This window comes from Hevea brasiliensis, chromosome 17, assembly GCF_030052815.1.
Source record: "Hevea brasiliensis isolate MT/VB/25A 57/8 chromosome 17, ASM3005281v1, whole genome shotgun sequence".
Taxonomy (NCBI): domain Eukaryota; kingdom Viridiplantae; phylum Streptophyta; class Magnoliopsida; order Malpighiales; family Euphorbiaceae; genus Hevea; species Hevea brasiliensis.
Window position 1 is genome coordinate 21,025,113 of NC_079509.1, and position 13,805 is coordinate 21,038,917.

A 13,805-nucleotide genomic window follows, 5' to 3' on the forward strand; every position below is an offset into this window, starting at 1 on the left:
GCCTGATACTCATCCCAATGATGATGCAAAAAAATTTGCAAAATGAATATGCTACAATAGTGAAAAAAGAAATCCAAGAATTCTTCTTGATTAAGTTATAAGTAGTGCTAATTCAGAAAAAAGCATGTATAAAAATAGATTAGGCTGAAGATCAGGACAAATACTTAGGTAGGTTTTGCACTACATATAGAGTTTAAAGGTAAAAAGACATCAAAACTTTTTAGCAATATCAAAAGAACTGTCTGCCACAACTCTTGGGATAGCTTCAATATTGATTCTGATAACAACTTTCAAACCCCTTCAACACCTTCAACTAGTCAAAGATAAAACTTTTCTGAATTACATCTCTCTCTCTCTCTCTCTCTCTCTCTCTCTCTCTCTCTCTCTCTCTATATATATATATATATATATATATATATATATATATATATATATCTATATATTTTTTCAAGAGTTCTCATTAAATTTAAAAATATTAATAAATATGTCTTTAAACTTAAAAATTAATATGAAATCTTAGAATTTTAAAATTTTTCATAATAAAATTCTTTCTGACTCCAATAGCCAATTTATAAGTAACATATTGATGTTGACAATTTAAAGTGGTAGTAAGATAGATAATTGCTATTACTTTTTGGAAACAAAATGTCACTTGTTAGGTGCTATACACTTGGTGCTTGTGGCTGAAATTCTTTCATGATCAATTTGTGAAAAAACTTATAATTGGTTTGTCATTATCATATAAAATAAAGAATTATCAACAGCACTCTGGATTCTCCACATCAGAGCATTACCTATAAATTGGCTATTAAGAATTAAAAAAAAATTTATAATACAAAATTTCAAAGTTTAAAAGGTTTTACTTTATCTTTTTTAGTTTAAACATAGCTCTGTCTAGTTTAGGTACAATTAAATTTATCCATATATATTTTTTCGTTTGCCACGTTATCAATATTCTAGTTTTTTTTTTTTTAATGTTTTGGGCTCTAACGAAATTTAAAATAATAACTTCATAATTAAGATATCCACTCTTATTTTTAATCTTGAAAATGATTAGATTATCATTAAGTCAAAACTTACTCATAATTTTCTAGTCTTTACACACAAACTTGATCACCCTCCAAAATTGTGCTATAAAAATAATAGAAGTCTTCTTGTTGCCATTGTAGTGTGCTGCTTTATTTGTTTGGCGTTAAGTTTCAATTTTAGATATTGACACAGGCCTGATATATAACCAAAAAATTTATATAATAAAAGAAATTTATATTGTGGACTCTAATTAATTTGGACTTAAGGTTTAATTTTGTTGTTAAATAAGTTTCAAATGGATCCAAAAATCCCTGAAAATTTTTAATTGGTCTTTTCGTTTATTATTAATTGTGCTTTTTAATAAAGTATATTTGTTTGGTGTTAATTAAGTTTCAATGGGTAAAAATCCCCTGAAATTCCTTAGTGGGTATTTTTATTTATTGTTAATTATCCTTTAAAATAAAGAAAGAGGACATCATCAATCTTTGATGGTGCAACTGTCAAAACCAGTGGAAGAAAGAAAAGAAAGACTAGTGAGCTAATAATATAACAATTTTTCTCTTTGCCGATCATAAATCCTTTTATATGCCTCATGGCCTTGTGCTTTTTTGCTTTTTATTTTTTTGTCTCCATTTTATTCTAAAGGGAGAAGAAGAAGGGACACCACTTGCTACTTGCTTTTTAATCATCAATTCATCATTGTGAAAGGGCTTTCTGTAGAGAGATAGAGAGAACATTATAATTAAGGAAGAGAGGCAAAGAGACAGCTTATGTATGAGAAGAAGAGATATATTCTTTAGTTCATGACCAATTGGAGAAATGGGTTGGAAATACAAAGGAGGTTTGATACTTATCATCACAGTTGTGATCGTTTGGGTCACCTCTGCAGAGGTAACACAGGTCAGCTCTCTCTCTCTCTCTCTCTCATGATAATGGCTTTATGTATATATTTGGCTCAGTGGGTTGTCAGTTGTTCCTGTCAAGATCTTCAAGTTACGATAATTGATCTATTTTAGTTAGACACACACTTTTGTGTAGGGTTGGTGGCCTTTTCTTGGTAAAAAAATCTTAACATAGCCTTCTTGAACTAAGAAGCAAGAATGAAATTATGCTATATTGGCATTATTTCTTGGTGACTGCTATCCTAGGTTAGCTTTTACTTGAATTATTGTCATCAAGAATCGTTTTTGGTAATGATTATCAACTTTTTTTTAATAAATTACAATCTATCATAATTTGTTAATGGGTTCATATATTTTTGAAAATTATTTCTGAAATTTGATTTTGTCGATTAATATATCCATCCATTCAAAAAATTCATCACAATTTGCCACTGATATTCAATGAAAAGACCTTATTATTCTTAGGTTGAAATTAATTAGTTTCAAATCATGTCACCCTCCCTCTGCTATCTTTCCTCTTATGCTTTCACCATTGATAGCAGCGGCTAAAACCACAAAGAATCACTTCAGTTCTCTAACACTTGCATAGCTCTTTCACTACAGAAGATAATAACCAATGATAGATAGACCATTTAGTTAATAAAATAAAATCTCAAAAATCAATTAGTATAATTTTTCAGATATAAAGACTGACTCATGAATAATGATAATACTTGTAAATTAAATATAATTATTTTTATTGAACATTAATAATAATGATAAATTGTTTTGACAAATGAATGAATGAATTAATTAATTTTAAAGATTAATTAATATATAATTTTTTGGAAAAAATTAATATATAGCTTTTAAAATATAAAATTTATTTAATAAATAATAATAATACTTAAGTACTAAATTATAACTCTCTTTATTTTTTCCCTTTTCTTCAAATGATCGTTGTTCTGGTGTTAGTGCTCAGTGACATACAAATCGACCACTAGGTTGTCTATGAAGTGCACTAAAAAGCTCACACTTTTTCATTCCCTTGCGTACCTTTATTTTCTTTATTGATTTCTTTCTGTGGTGGTCTAGGTTGGATTTTTTTTTTTTCTCTTTTTTTTTTTTGTTGGGCTGGGTTCGTTTTCCTAGGATTGGCTGCTGAGATTTCACCTGACTGATAATTGTTCAACAGGGTGTTTTCACAGAATATAATCACCCATTTGCAGTTACATATCTGGGAACCTCTCTTTTAGTTGTTTATCTTCCTATTGCATTCATCAAGGATTGGCTGCTAAAGTTTATGAGACATCAGTCAAGTAGAAGTGATAAAAATGAAGGAACCACTGATAAGCCATCTGCAGGAATTGATTGTTCTGTCAAACAAAATAAGACACCAGATAATTTTGAAATTGAATTCCATGGAACTTCTGCTAATAAGGACTGTGCTATAGATCTTTTCTTAAAGGAGGATGGAAATTCATTAGTCTCTCAGAGCAACAACAATGTAGACAGCCTGAAAGCAGACAGTAAGCTTACTGCCTGGGAAACTACTATTGTTGGCTTATGCATTGCTCCTCTGTGGTTTCTCACAGAGGTAAGGCTTGCTTGTTTCCAGTTTACATTTTCTTTTTGGCAGCTAATTTCGTTTAATACTATTAAGAAGTGCAGTATTGGAAGCAAAATCTTAAATTTAGAGGGGACCTGATCTTAGCTGAATTAGTTTGTTGATTATGTCATCTGCAGTATCTAACAAATGCGGCACTTGCAAGAACAAGTGTTGCCAGTACAACATTATTGTCTTCAACTTCAGGCCTTTTTACTCTTTTGATTGGCGCGCTTCTGGGTGAAGAATCCATCACTGTAGTCAAAGCAATTTCTGTTCTGGTGAGCATGGCTGGTGTTGCAATGACAATTGTGGGCAAAACTTGGGCTGCTGGTGGATCACCATCAAGCACATCTAAGTATGTTCTTCTCCTCATTTGGCGAAAATGGTCAAATTATGTAATTATTAGTTTCTTTTCTTCACTTACATGTTCTATAATCTTTGTGTTCAGAGATCATAAGCATTCTCTTCTAGGAGATCTTTATGCTGCTCTATCAGCTTTGACTTATGGACTGTTTACAGGTTGAGTTTACAATCCCTTGTAAATATTTATGCTTTCTTCAAAGCTTTATTCTTTATGATTATAAGAAACTAACAGAAGAAACTTGCAGTGCTTCTTAAAAAGTTTGCAGGAGAAGAAGGGGAAAAGGTAGATGTGCAGAAGTTGTTTGGCTATATTGGATTGTTCACACTCACTACCCTTTGGTGGATTGGTAAGAACAATTAGGTTTCTTGCCTTGGTTTCTCCAAGTAATCCATGGCTTTTTCTTTGCATGATTGGACACTGTATCTGCACATTCCAGGCACTTAAAATTCAGCACTTACTCTCCCACCTTCAGAGTATCTTTGTATAATATGTTTTCTGTAACCATTGATTGTTTTAACATTTTCATCTTCAGTGTGGCCTCTCACTGCCATGGGTGTAGAACCCAGTTTCAAATTTCCACGTTCTGCTAAGATGGAAGAGATCATCCTTCTCAACAGTTTTGTTGGGAGTGTCCTATGTGATTATTTCTGGTACTTCTAGCACAATAATCTTTGTGAACATGATTTCTATGCTTCTTTATCTTTTTTTTTTTTTTTTTTCCCTTGACCTGGAAGCTAAATCACACTTGCAGGGCATTGGGAGTCGTTTGGACCAGCCCTCTGGTGGCAGCACTAGGCGTTTCCCTTACCATACCACTTGCCATGTTGGAGGACATGATGATCCATGGTCAGCAGTATTCAGCAATTTACATCATTGGTTCAGCTCAGGTAATATATCTGAAATATCATGATTACAAAAGAAATTATTTCTTCAGTAGTTCTATAATTTCCATTGATGGATGAGTAATTTATATGCTAATCGGTGATGTCCCACAGGTACTTCTGGGATTTATAATAGCTAACCTCGCAGATTGGATTTCCCAAAGGCTAAAATGGTAGTCCTTGACATCACCAGAATTTTTCAAGTACTGTTTTTTTTTTTTTTTTTTGATATTGTTTTTCCCAGTGTACTGACTTATTGCTTGAGCCCTTACTATGGATGTGATGATGAATAGTAATGATGTTCTTGGCCTTTTAATGGCTATATATTTAACAAAGATTACAGAGCTTATAAATATAGAAACCATGGCCATATCAAGTCAAAATTGCATTTTTGTTAATTGATATCAATAAGCCTCATTTCCCACTGGGTTTGATATTCTGCAATTGCAGCACCAACTTTGAAGCTCAGCTTGTAAAAATGACTGAAAAAGTTTTCACTAAAAACGCAGCTTTGCGGGTAAATAACTTGGACTACCAAAACTGACAACTCCCCTCCACCAAGGCTAAATTTGTTGCCTTCTCTTGGAACCCACATGGCACAGGCACTAAAATTGTAAGGAAAGATGGTTTGATTGTACGAAAAGTGAACATTATCAGCAATCTTACATGAGCAAAGCTTCTCATCAATATTGGGACAGGATAGCATATGCTTTATCCGTTCAATTAAAGCATCTAAAAGAACAAGTGCAACCAAAAATAAAAGAACCAGTACTGGATAGCCTCGAGGATATTATATTCGTCTTTCTTGAGTTTTATCTTTTTCTGAAAATATTAGTCCTTTACTACTACAGACATTGCTGTGAACAAAAAAGATTTTGTGCCCTGCTTTCTTCCTGTTGTGAAGACTCCGGAGGTGAGAAACATTGCGTCAAAAAATTAAATTTGGGTTTGCTATTGCATCTCAACATCACAAGCATTGCCAATCACACATTCCATTTGATCCTCGTAAAGAGAATGACATGATCAAATTGGTCACATTAGCAGATCTAAATCCCACCCCAGCACCACAAGGCATTGTTTTCTGGATGAGTTTATTCACTTAAGGGAACATGAGATATAAGATCACACAGGATAACTCTAATACTGTCACAAACAATACCGAGTTATCCAGGGCAAGGAGGTTTTAGAACGTTGATAATAACTCAAACGCTTTAATAAATAGGGCTATAATAATGTGTAAACATATACAAACAAAAAAGATAATAATGCTAATAAGACGCCTATAATTAAGAAAGTTTATTATTGTAATACTGTGTGACATGCCAGACATGACCCTACAACAAGCTACTAATTGTTGTGAGTCACTAATTTGCTATGAATTTATTTTGGGAACACACTTTCACCCTGGCTCCTTTTTGACTAAAGAATGAGGCAACCATCAAAAGTGTTCAAACAGCAGAGAGAGAGAGAGAGAGAGGGAGGAGCCAACATAAAGCATCAATTCTTTATATTTAGTCTATGAGCAAGCATGAACAGGCACAAACCAAGCATCAAAGTCTTAGCGGAAAAGAAATGAACTCATATCAGATTTTATATGCCATGTAAGGAAGATTAGTATACTGTTGAACTACACTTCCAAGCATTGCAACTTCTGAGAGGATCCATAAGAAAAAAGAATCAACCCACTAACAATACTTGAATGAGCAGGGGAAAAAACCGCGTAAGGGGAAAATTTTAAGTCAGGAATTAATTTAGAAAAATCCATACCTTCATAAATTTTATTTTTCCCAATGTTGAAGTGCCTCAAAAATCCAGGCTCAGTTTATGTTCCAAGTATAATAAGCCACCACTAGAACTCAAATAGTGTGCTGCTTCAGCTTCGTTAATTGAAAGAGCAGCTTTTGAACATTTGTTTTCTTGGCATATAAAACAAGCCATGACATCTCACTCATGGAGACTTCTATGCCCACCGTGGCTTCATTGATTACTATTTTTCAATGCAGTTAAGTCAACCACCAATTCTGGTCATTATATCACAAGGCTACTTGGTTCTCACTTGCTTTATAATAAAACATCTTCTGTACATAAAAAATCATGTAGCCTTGTGCAGCCCTCACAATATTCTCATTGACTTGAGTGACCCAAGCATCATCACACTTGTACCATTGATTACTCAAGCGCAAATAGGTCACGTAGTGACCAGCATCAAGTTTACCTCTGTGTGTGACAACAGCAAACAACTCAAACTCAGATGACATCTCATTTGAAGCATCTGGTTCATCTCCATCAAATGGGAAGATCCTGTTGCCAAATCTACTTCTCAAAATGGAAGAAGAAAGATAAGGTGTCATGTCCAATGAAAAAGGGAATTGCAAATAACGATCAACTTTCCTTGACATTTTCCTTATCGAAGAATGCTCAAATCTTTTGATGTGAAAACAAGAAACCAAAGGAAGCTTTCTTATAGACATCTGTTTGAGAGACTCCTGCCTCACCTGACATTGTTGGCAGAAGAATTTTTGGTCAGCTCCCAATCTTTCGGGTCTAGTAAACCGGTCCAAACATCCCATTAGGGTAGATATCCCACAGTTTTGGCCTGAATTCAAGCTATCTGCCTCACCATTGCAAGAAGGATGAGTCTTCATAGAAGCTGACTTTGCAGGACCCCCTTGGTGAGGTTCTAAATCCAGTGAGATGTCCACACATGGATCATATGTTGTGGATGTGAAACCACAAGCCATGCACATGACATCAGATCGCAAGATACCAGAAAAAACTCTATGAGTGATACAACAGTCTCCGTGGCCTGCACTTCCAAAAGCACAATCATCACGAACAATTCATAGGATAGACACTTTAACAAACAAATTTCAGGAAGGAATGTGCACAGAAGAGATTACAACATCATTTTTAGGAAGACAGCAAAAGACAAGATCCAGTTATAAACACAACACAGCTTTTTATAAATAATAATAATAATAATAATGTATCTTCTATTCCTTTCAGTTTTCACTAAGTTCCATTTCTTGACTATAACTGTAACAGCCACTCAGCCAGTAGAATTAAAATTCCCTCTCATCAGAAAATCAGTAATAGCTGGGATGGCACTATAGTGAATTATCAGATGAGCTGCTGTAATCTTTAGAGGTAGACTAGTAAATTTGTCACTTCCCTATTTTTACTTTGCAAAATGTGCACTTGTGACAGCTCATTTACATTTTATATCACGTTTAAAATTACTATTTATGGCCAATCAGCAAGATAAATAACTAACAACAAATTGGAAGATGACAAAAGTAGCATATTTGCCAAGAGATGGAAAACTAAAAGGATGGACAGATGCTTGAAGCTGAAAATAAAATATGCAAGCAGCTGACAGTACATCTAGATGATACCAATAATATTCCAATATCTTAGTCAATATAAAAAGCTTCACAAAGAAAGTGCGAAACAGAAGCAGCATGAGAGCTGAAATTTTCCAACGCATAAACAGAATTTTATGCTGAATGAGAACCTAATGAAACTTCTTCATTATTCTGGGACTGGGATCAGCTTTTTGATCAGACAAGACACTAAGAATCAAAGGTTGGATTAACATGAGCATTATGACAGGTGAGAATCCTATGATGAAACCAAGTAGGCTATGAACAAGTTGACTTACTGGAACAAAGCAGATGACATCACCAAGTCTGCATGTTGATGTTGAGAATTAGCCCTAATTCTGGGAGCAGTTGTCAACTCCTAGGGCAATGACAGAGACCTAAACCCACACCCTGCAGTTAAAAGTTATGGTTACTTGTGAATCGTTCACAGTATTTTGGATCATTTCGATCAAAGAGAATTACCATAAATAGAAAGTGAGGGTCATTAGCAACTTAAGAGAACTCTAGGTGATCTTGAAGCTTTTGCACGTTAACTGCTTCCATTCATGCTACATGACCTAATACTCACTCCCTCTAGTGCCTCAACCAAAGTGAAATCCAGGAAGTGCTCCAAAGCCTTCTAAGGGTTCCCTCATAATGTTAGCCATCTAAAAACTAACAATACAAGAATAAGAAATCCTAAGTTCACCAATGCAGAACAAAATCATTATATACAATTCAGAAAATGACGTAATTAACAATTTAGAGCAACCAAGTCTTAGAAAAGATAATAATAGAATTAGGCAAACTCAAATTCCCAACAAAACACAGCCAATATACCCTTGCACAATGCATGAGAAGATATGGGCCCCACATCTATTGGTTCTAATACCATAAGTGCTATAAATTATCAGAAAAATAGAACCCGGAAATCACTATATCCGCATTCCACATGTGTTAGCACAAGTGCAAAATACAATTTACAATAGCTTATTTTCTTAGTTGTAACTATTACACTACTAACAAAAGTAACTGGTACTCCTAACGTGGCATATATATCTGGCAGAAAGCATCAGAAAAACCAAAGAAGACAGAATCTTTACCCTGATTGTGGGGCTTGCGTCGATCCTTATCCACCTTTTCATGAATACCATCAAGCATGGAGATGAAAAACTCATGGGCATCCTGTTGTTGATAACTTGCCAAGTTAGATGCGTGTTGCCACCAACTGCAACCAATATAATTCAAACCAATAAGAGGGGGGAAATCTTAGGGAACCTACAAACTAATATCCAAATAAAAAATAAAAAGCTTGTGAAAATAAGATACAGAGGTACATAAATTCCAACTGCTGCAGCATAAGCAGATAAACACAGACAAACTAAATCCCAAGAAGTTCTCCCATAAGAACAAGTAAACTAATAATTTGGCACACTGAAAAACCCAAAAGGAAAAAAAAGTCGAAAACTTCACAATGCAAATGCTCGATACCTGTACAAAAACTTTGCGGGGCTATAAGGCGTCCGATCCCCGGAAAATATAGCTGAAAACATTGCATCCATGTCACAAGCCAAGCACAATCTCGCATTCTTGTTGCCATTACCATCACCAGTACCCACATTCCTCTTCCCACCTGCGTTACTATTGGTAACTCCATTTTTCTGCTTACAATAGTACCTATTATGCCGATCGCTCAAGAAATAATTCCTCAATGGCGGAGTATGAAGCAATGCCTGAAGCACCGAGTTCATGAAGCAAGTGTTTCCCAGGTTATTCAGGCCTCGCAAGCCTCGGGGCATATCAGACCCGTAAACTAGTGGACTCGAGCCGCTCTCCATCAACACGCGATCCCGCATATCAGGAGACCATGGAAGGTAATCAACTCTCCGCCGTTTACAGAGATTTTCGGGTTTCGCCGATTGGATTGTGGCGGATTTGAGCGTAGTGGATTGGGATAAGACCACCGCAGCATCAAAATCACGGTCATAGATCTGATCGCGGCACGCGCAGCAAAAGAGTTCCGCGCGATCAACGTCCACCGCGATCTCGTGTCCTGGAGGCATGGACGTGGCATGCGCAGCCGCATGTGATAGTTCGGGAGGCGCGTGGCACGAGATAGCCGCACACGCCACGCAAGCGTAGAGCCGGGGCCGCGCAGATTCTCCGCAAGCGCCACATCGAGGAACCTCGGAAGGTTCCCGGCGTATGGCGGCGCGACCGCACGGTGGTTTCGCCCGCAGACAATCTTCGAGGGACCGGAAGGGCATGGAGCCGTTCCGGGCACGGAACTCGGCTAAGTGGGGACAAGGAGGAGGGAAACTCTGGGCGTTGAATCTGTGGTGGTAGTGGTGGCGGTTGACCTTTGATGACATGGGTGGAGATTAGGGTTGTATGGCGGTGGCTGACGTTGGAAACCCTCGATTTGAAGAACATAATATTCATGGACAAAGAGATCAACGGCTGGGATCGAAGGAATGGGAGTGAGGGACCATGGAGAATAATGAGGATGAGAATGACGTGGTTACAGATTGTAAAATGAGATCTCGTGAGCAGTGATATTTCACTTCATTTTCTACTTTTATATTTTTCTCTCAATTTTTTATTATTATTTTTTTCAATCTATTTTCTTTCTAAAAAGAAAAATCATGCTCCTTACTCTTTTGAAGTTTGAAGCAGAATCCCATAAAGTGAAACTGCAAGAAAAAAAAAAAAAAAATATATATATATATATATATATATATATATATATATTTGAGTGGACACACGTTTATCAATTATTTATTTCTTTGTTAATTATATTATTGTAAATAATTACTTAATCTTACTTATTGCATATGGCTAATTAGATAAAAAAATATTAAATATTTATGTTAATTTTGTCTGAATATTTATATCTTTAAAATTTATTATTATTTTATCTAATAAAATAAAATTAAATTTAAAAAGTTAATAATAAATTATAAAATAATACATAAAGTTTTATTTGATTAATAAATAAAAATTTTGAATATAATAGTAATTTAATATAAATATTTAATATTTTTAGTCTATTAATTAAATTTTATATTTAAAAATAAATTTTGTTTTATATTTATTTTTAATAAAAACTTTATAAAAAAAATTATTACATAATTATCTTTTAAATGAAGTCAAATAAATATATGTATTCGAAAATAAAATATAAAAATAAATTCATATTTTTTTTAAATAATTTTCAAAAGAATATATAATTAAAAAAAATATATTCCACATGAATTGTAAGAATCATTAAATAAAATATATATTTTATATATAGTTTATTTTAGTTAATATATATATTTTATATAATAGATGTTACAATTCATGATAAATTGGTTTTAAATATAAATTTTTTATACTATTTTTTTTTCTTTTTTTTTTCCTCATGAAAAGAAGTGTAGAACTATGAATATTATTGCATTTAGTTTTTTTTCTCTTTGAATTAGAATTTAAACTCATTAGTAAATTTTTCAAAAAATTAGTAAGTAATAATTGAAAAAAAAATCATAAGTAGATCTAATTTATCATGCGAATCAAAATATATGATATATAATATTAATATATATAAATCATACAATTTATATGAATTCTTTATATTTTAAATTTTGTGAAAATGGAAAAATAAAATATACAAATTATTCACAAATTTTCATAAAATTGTTTTTTCTTTTCATTTTTTTCTTTTTTTTTGGAAAAGAAGAATAAAATTGTAGAACTATGTATATTTTTGCATTGAGTTTTTTTTTTTAATTTCTCTTCAATTAAAATTTGATATCATTAATGGCTGTCACGACCCAATTTTCTGGGTTGGACCGGTATTAGGACTTGGGTTAGTATGTGGCCTTCGAAGCTCATAGTAAGCCAACAATATTTCTACCCCAAACATAAAGTCCATAAAAGTAGTTTGATTTCAAGAAAACAAACGAATAGAGTCCGACCATAAAATTGGACTATCCAACGGGGAGCGTTAACTCCCCCGACCTGTAAACAATATAAACCATAATATAGGAAGCTCAGCTCACCCTCCCAATCCTCAATAAAATAAATCAACAATTAGGAGTTCAGCTCCCTCCATCACAATGGCTGTATCACATGCATCCAAGCATTCTCATACAGATAAGTTTACAACTCCAAAATTTAGTTATTACAATCTCATATAAAAATAATACACTACTGGTACATGCGGAGTTCTAGAATTAAATAAAAAATAATAAAAGTAAAATTAAACTTTTCTGATTAAACCTACAAGAAAAGAAAGCAGGTTATTTCCATAAGTTCATCTGTCACCTGAGGAAAAATAGTTGAACAGGGATGAGCGTTCGACTCATAGAGTAAGATATTGATTTTAAACATAATTTCTATAACTATTTAGATTTAAGGCATTTCCTATGTATGAAATACAGCATAATCATATAGTATCAAATAATTCAAGCAATACTCGCACAAAAGAAAATTTAGAGCATGCACACACCAGTGTGTCTCATCAATACATATATGGGAGCCGATCCTCTCTATAGTTCTCTTAATCTAATACTTGCCAGCGAGGTCAACTCATGCAGGAATTTCGCTTAATAATCCAAGTGCGAGGGTCAGCGAGATCAACTCAAAGCTATATTCACCCTGACTTATCCATATATAAAGATCGAGTCCCAGCGAGTCAAGCTCCAACCTTGACTACCCGTCCTACCATATCCATATTCATACCATACTCATGCCAACACATGCACACAATTCCAAATTACCATAAGGCGACATCCACAAACAAGTTCAATGAAATATGCAATAAAAGAGCATGACTAGCATTTAACTAAATAAATATATATACATATATGTGAATGCATAAATATGCCTTGAATATAAATTATTAATATTGAAATTATAAATAAAATCAATATCTACTCAATGATTAACCGAAGATTACTGAGGCGGTTAGGAAGAGGAGGAAGCTTGATTCTGTCACCTAAACAATTATATTTATGAATTTATTAATATTAAAACAAAATAAGGACTTAAAGAGTTAAAGACACGCTAAATTTATATCGAAATTTGGTGGAGTTTTTCCTGTATCTAGAACATACCCAACCTACAAAATAACTCAAACACACTTCCTAATCCAATGGCCTCAAGTCCACAACACAACAACAACATACTGTTTCTCTTGAGCCTGCCACAACAGCCAAAACTCACATGTTTACATTATTAACCTATTAAGCTTAAAACTAATATTTTGCAAAAACTATCCAAACTAACCCCAAAAATTCTATAATCAAGCCTTGCAGTCCTTAATAATATTATTATACTAATACAATTGGAATCACAATTTTTTAGCTACCCGAATATTTTATGAATTTTATTATAAACCCAACCTTAGGTAAAATGATGCATTTGGAATTCAGATTTACCTATGCCAATTCTGACACCTGTAACACATCTGGGGTATTTAAAAATGGTGGAAAGTACTATAATATTGACCCACTTTCGAAGTGGGTCAGGTAGCCTGCCTGTCTAGCCTGAAAATGCAGTTTCGATCGCCAGTGGAATTTTCTCAAAACGAAACGCCTAGTGAAGCTCACAACACCAGAAGTTAGAATATAATTTTTATTTAATTAAAAAGACTTATTTAAGACCCGAAAAATCACTGGCAAGCTCGTGAGACCCATC

The 13,805-nt window shown here is 33.9% G+C and overlaps 2 protein-coding genes across 4 annotated transcripts; one reads left to right on the forward strand and one right to left on the reverse strand.

The window, feature by feature from the left end:
* The first annotated feature begins 1,578 nt into the window (after positions 1 to 1,578).
* Positions 1,579 to 5,125, forward strand: LOC110665990 (uncharacterized vacuolar membrane protein YML018C). 3 transcript variants are annotated; one of them, XM_021826321.2, is made up of 8 exons: positions 1,615 to 1,920; positions 3,106 to 3,507; positions 3,657 to 3,874; positions 3,968 to 4,038; positions 4,128 to 4,229; positions 4,416 to 4,533; positions 4,635 to 4,770; positions 4,879 to 5,125. In XM_021826321.2, the coding sequence occupies exons 1-8, from the start codon at positions 1,849 to 1,851 to the stop codon at positions 4,939 to 4,941; spliced, it is 1,182 nt and encodes a 393-aa protein (XP_021682013.2). In that variant the 5' UTR covers positions 1,615 to 1,848; the 3' UTR covers positions 4,942 to 5,125. The 3 variants fall into 3 exon arrangements, with proteins under 3 accessions (XP_057995282.1, XP_021682013.2, XP_021682012.2); XM_021826320.2 differs by having other exon boundaries at positions 1,622 to 1,929; XM_058139299.1 differs by having other exon boundaries at positions 1,579 to 1,929; positions 3,657 to 4,038.
* Positions 5,126 to 6,246: 1,121 nt separating this feature from the next.
* Positions 6,247 to 10,764, reverse strand: LOC110665989 (ubiquitin C-terminal hydrolase 22). Its single transcript, XM_021826319.2, has 3 exons — positions 9,618 to 10,764; positions 9,230 to 9,354; positions 6,247 to 7,570 (listed from the first exon to the last, which is right to left on the reverse strand). The coding sequence occupies exons 1-3, from the start codon at positions 10,496 to 10,498 to the stop codon at positions 6,798 to 6,800; spliced, it is 1,779 nt and encodes a 592-aa protein (XP_021682011.2). The 5' UTR covers positions 10,499 to 10,764; the 3' UTR covers positions 6,247 to 6,797.
* Positions 10,765 to 13,805: the final 3,041 nt, after the last annotated feature.

Coding starts and splice junctions, on each gene's coding strand:
- LOC110665990 (XM_058139299.1), top strand. CDS start 1,849: ATGGGTTGGAAATACAAAGGAGGTTTGATACTTATCATCACAGTTGTG. Junction 4,039..4,127: donor GACTTATGGACTGTTTACAG/GTTGAGTTTACA, acceptor AGAAACTTGCAG/TGCTTCTTAAAAAGTTTGCA. Junction 4,230..4,415: donor CACTACCCTTTGGTGGATTG/GTAAGAACAATT, acceptor TTTCATCTTCAG/TGTGGCCTCTCACTGCCATG.
- LOC110665989 (XM_021826319.2), bottom strand. CDS start 10,498: ATGTCATCAAAGGTCAACCGCCACCACTACCACCACAGATTCAACGCC. Junction 9,355..9,617: donor CCCGCAAAGTTTTTGTACAG/GTATCGAGCATT, acceptor TATTGGTTGCAG/TTGGTGGCAACACGCATCTA. Junction 7,571..9,229: donor ACGCAAGCCCCACAATCAGG/GTAAAGATTCTG, acceptor TTGGAAGTGCAG/GCCACGGAGACTGTTGTATC.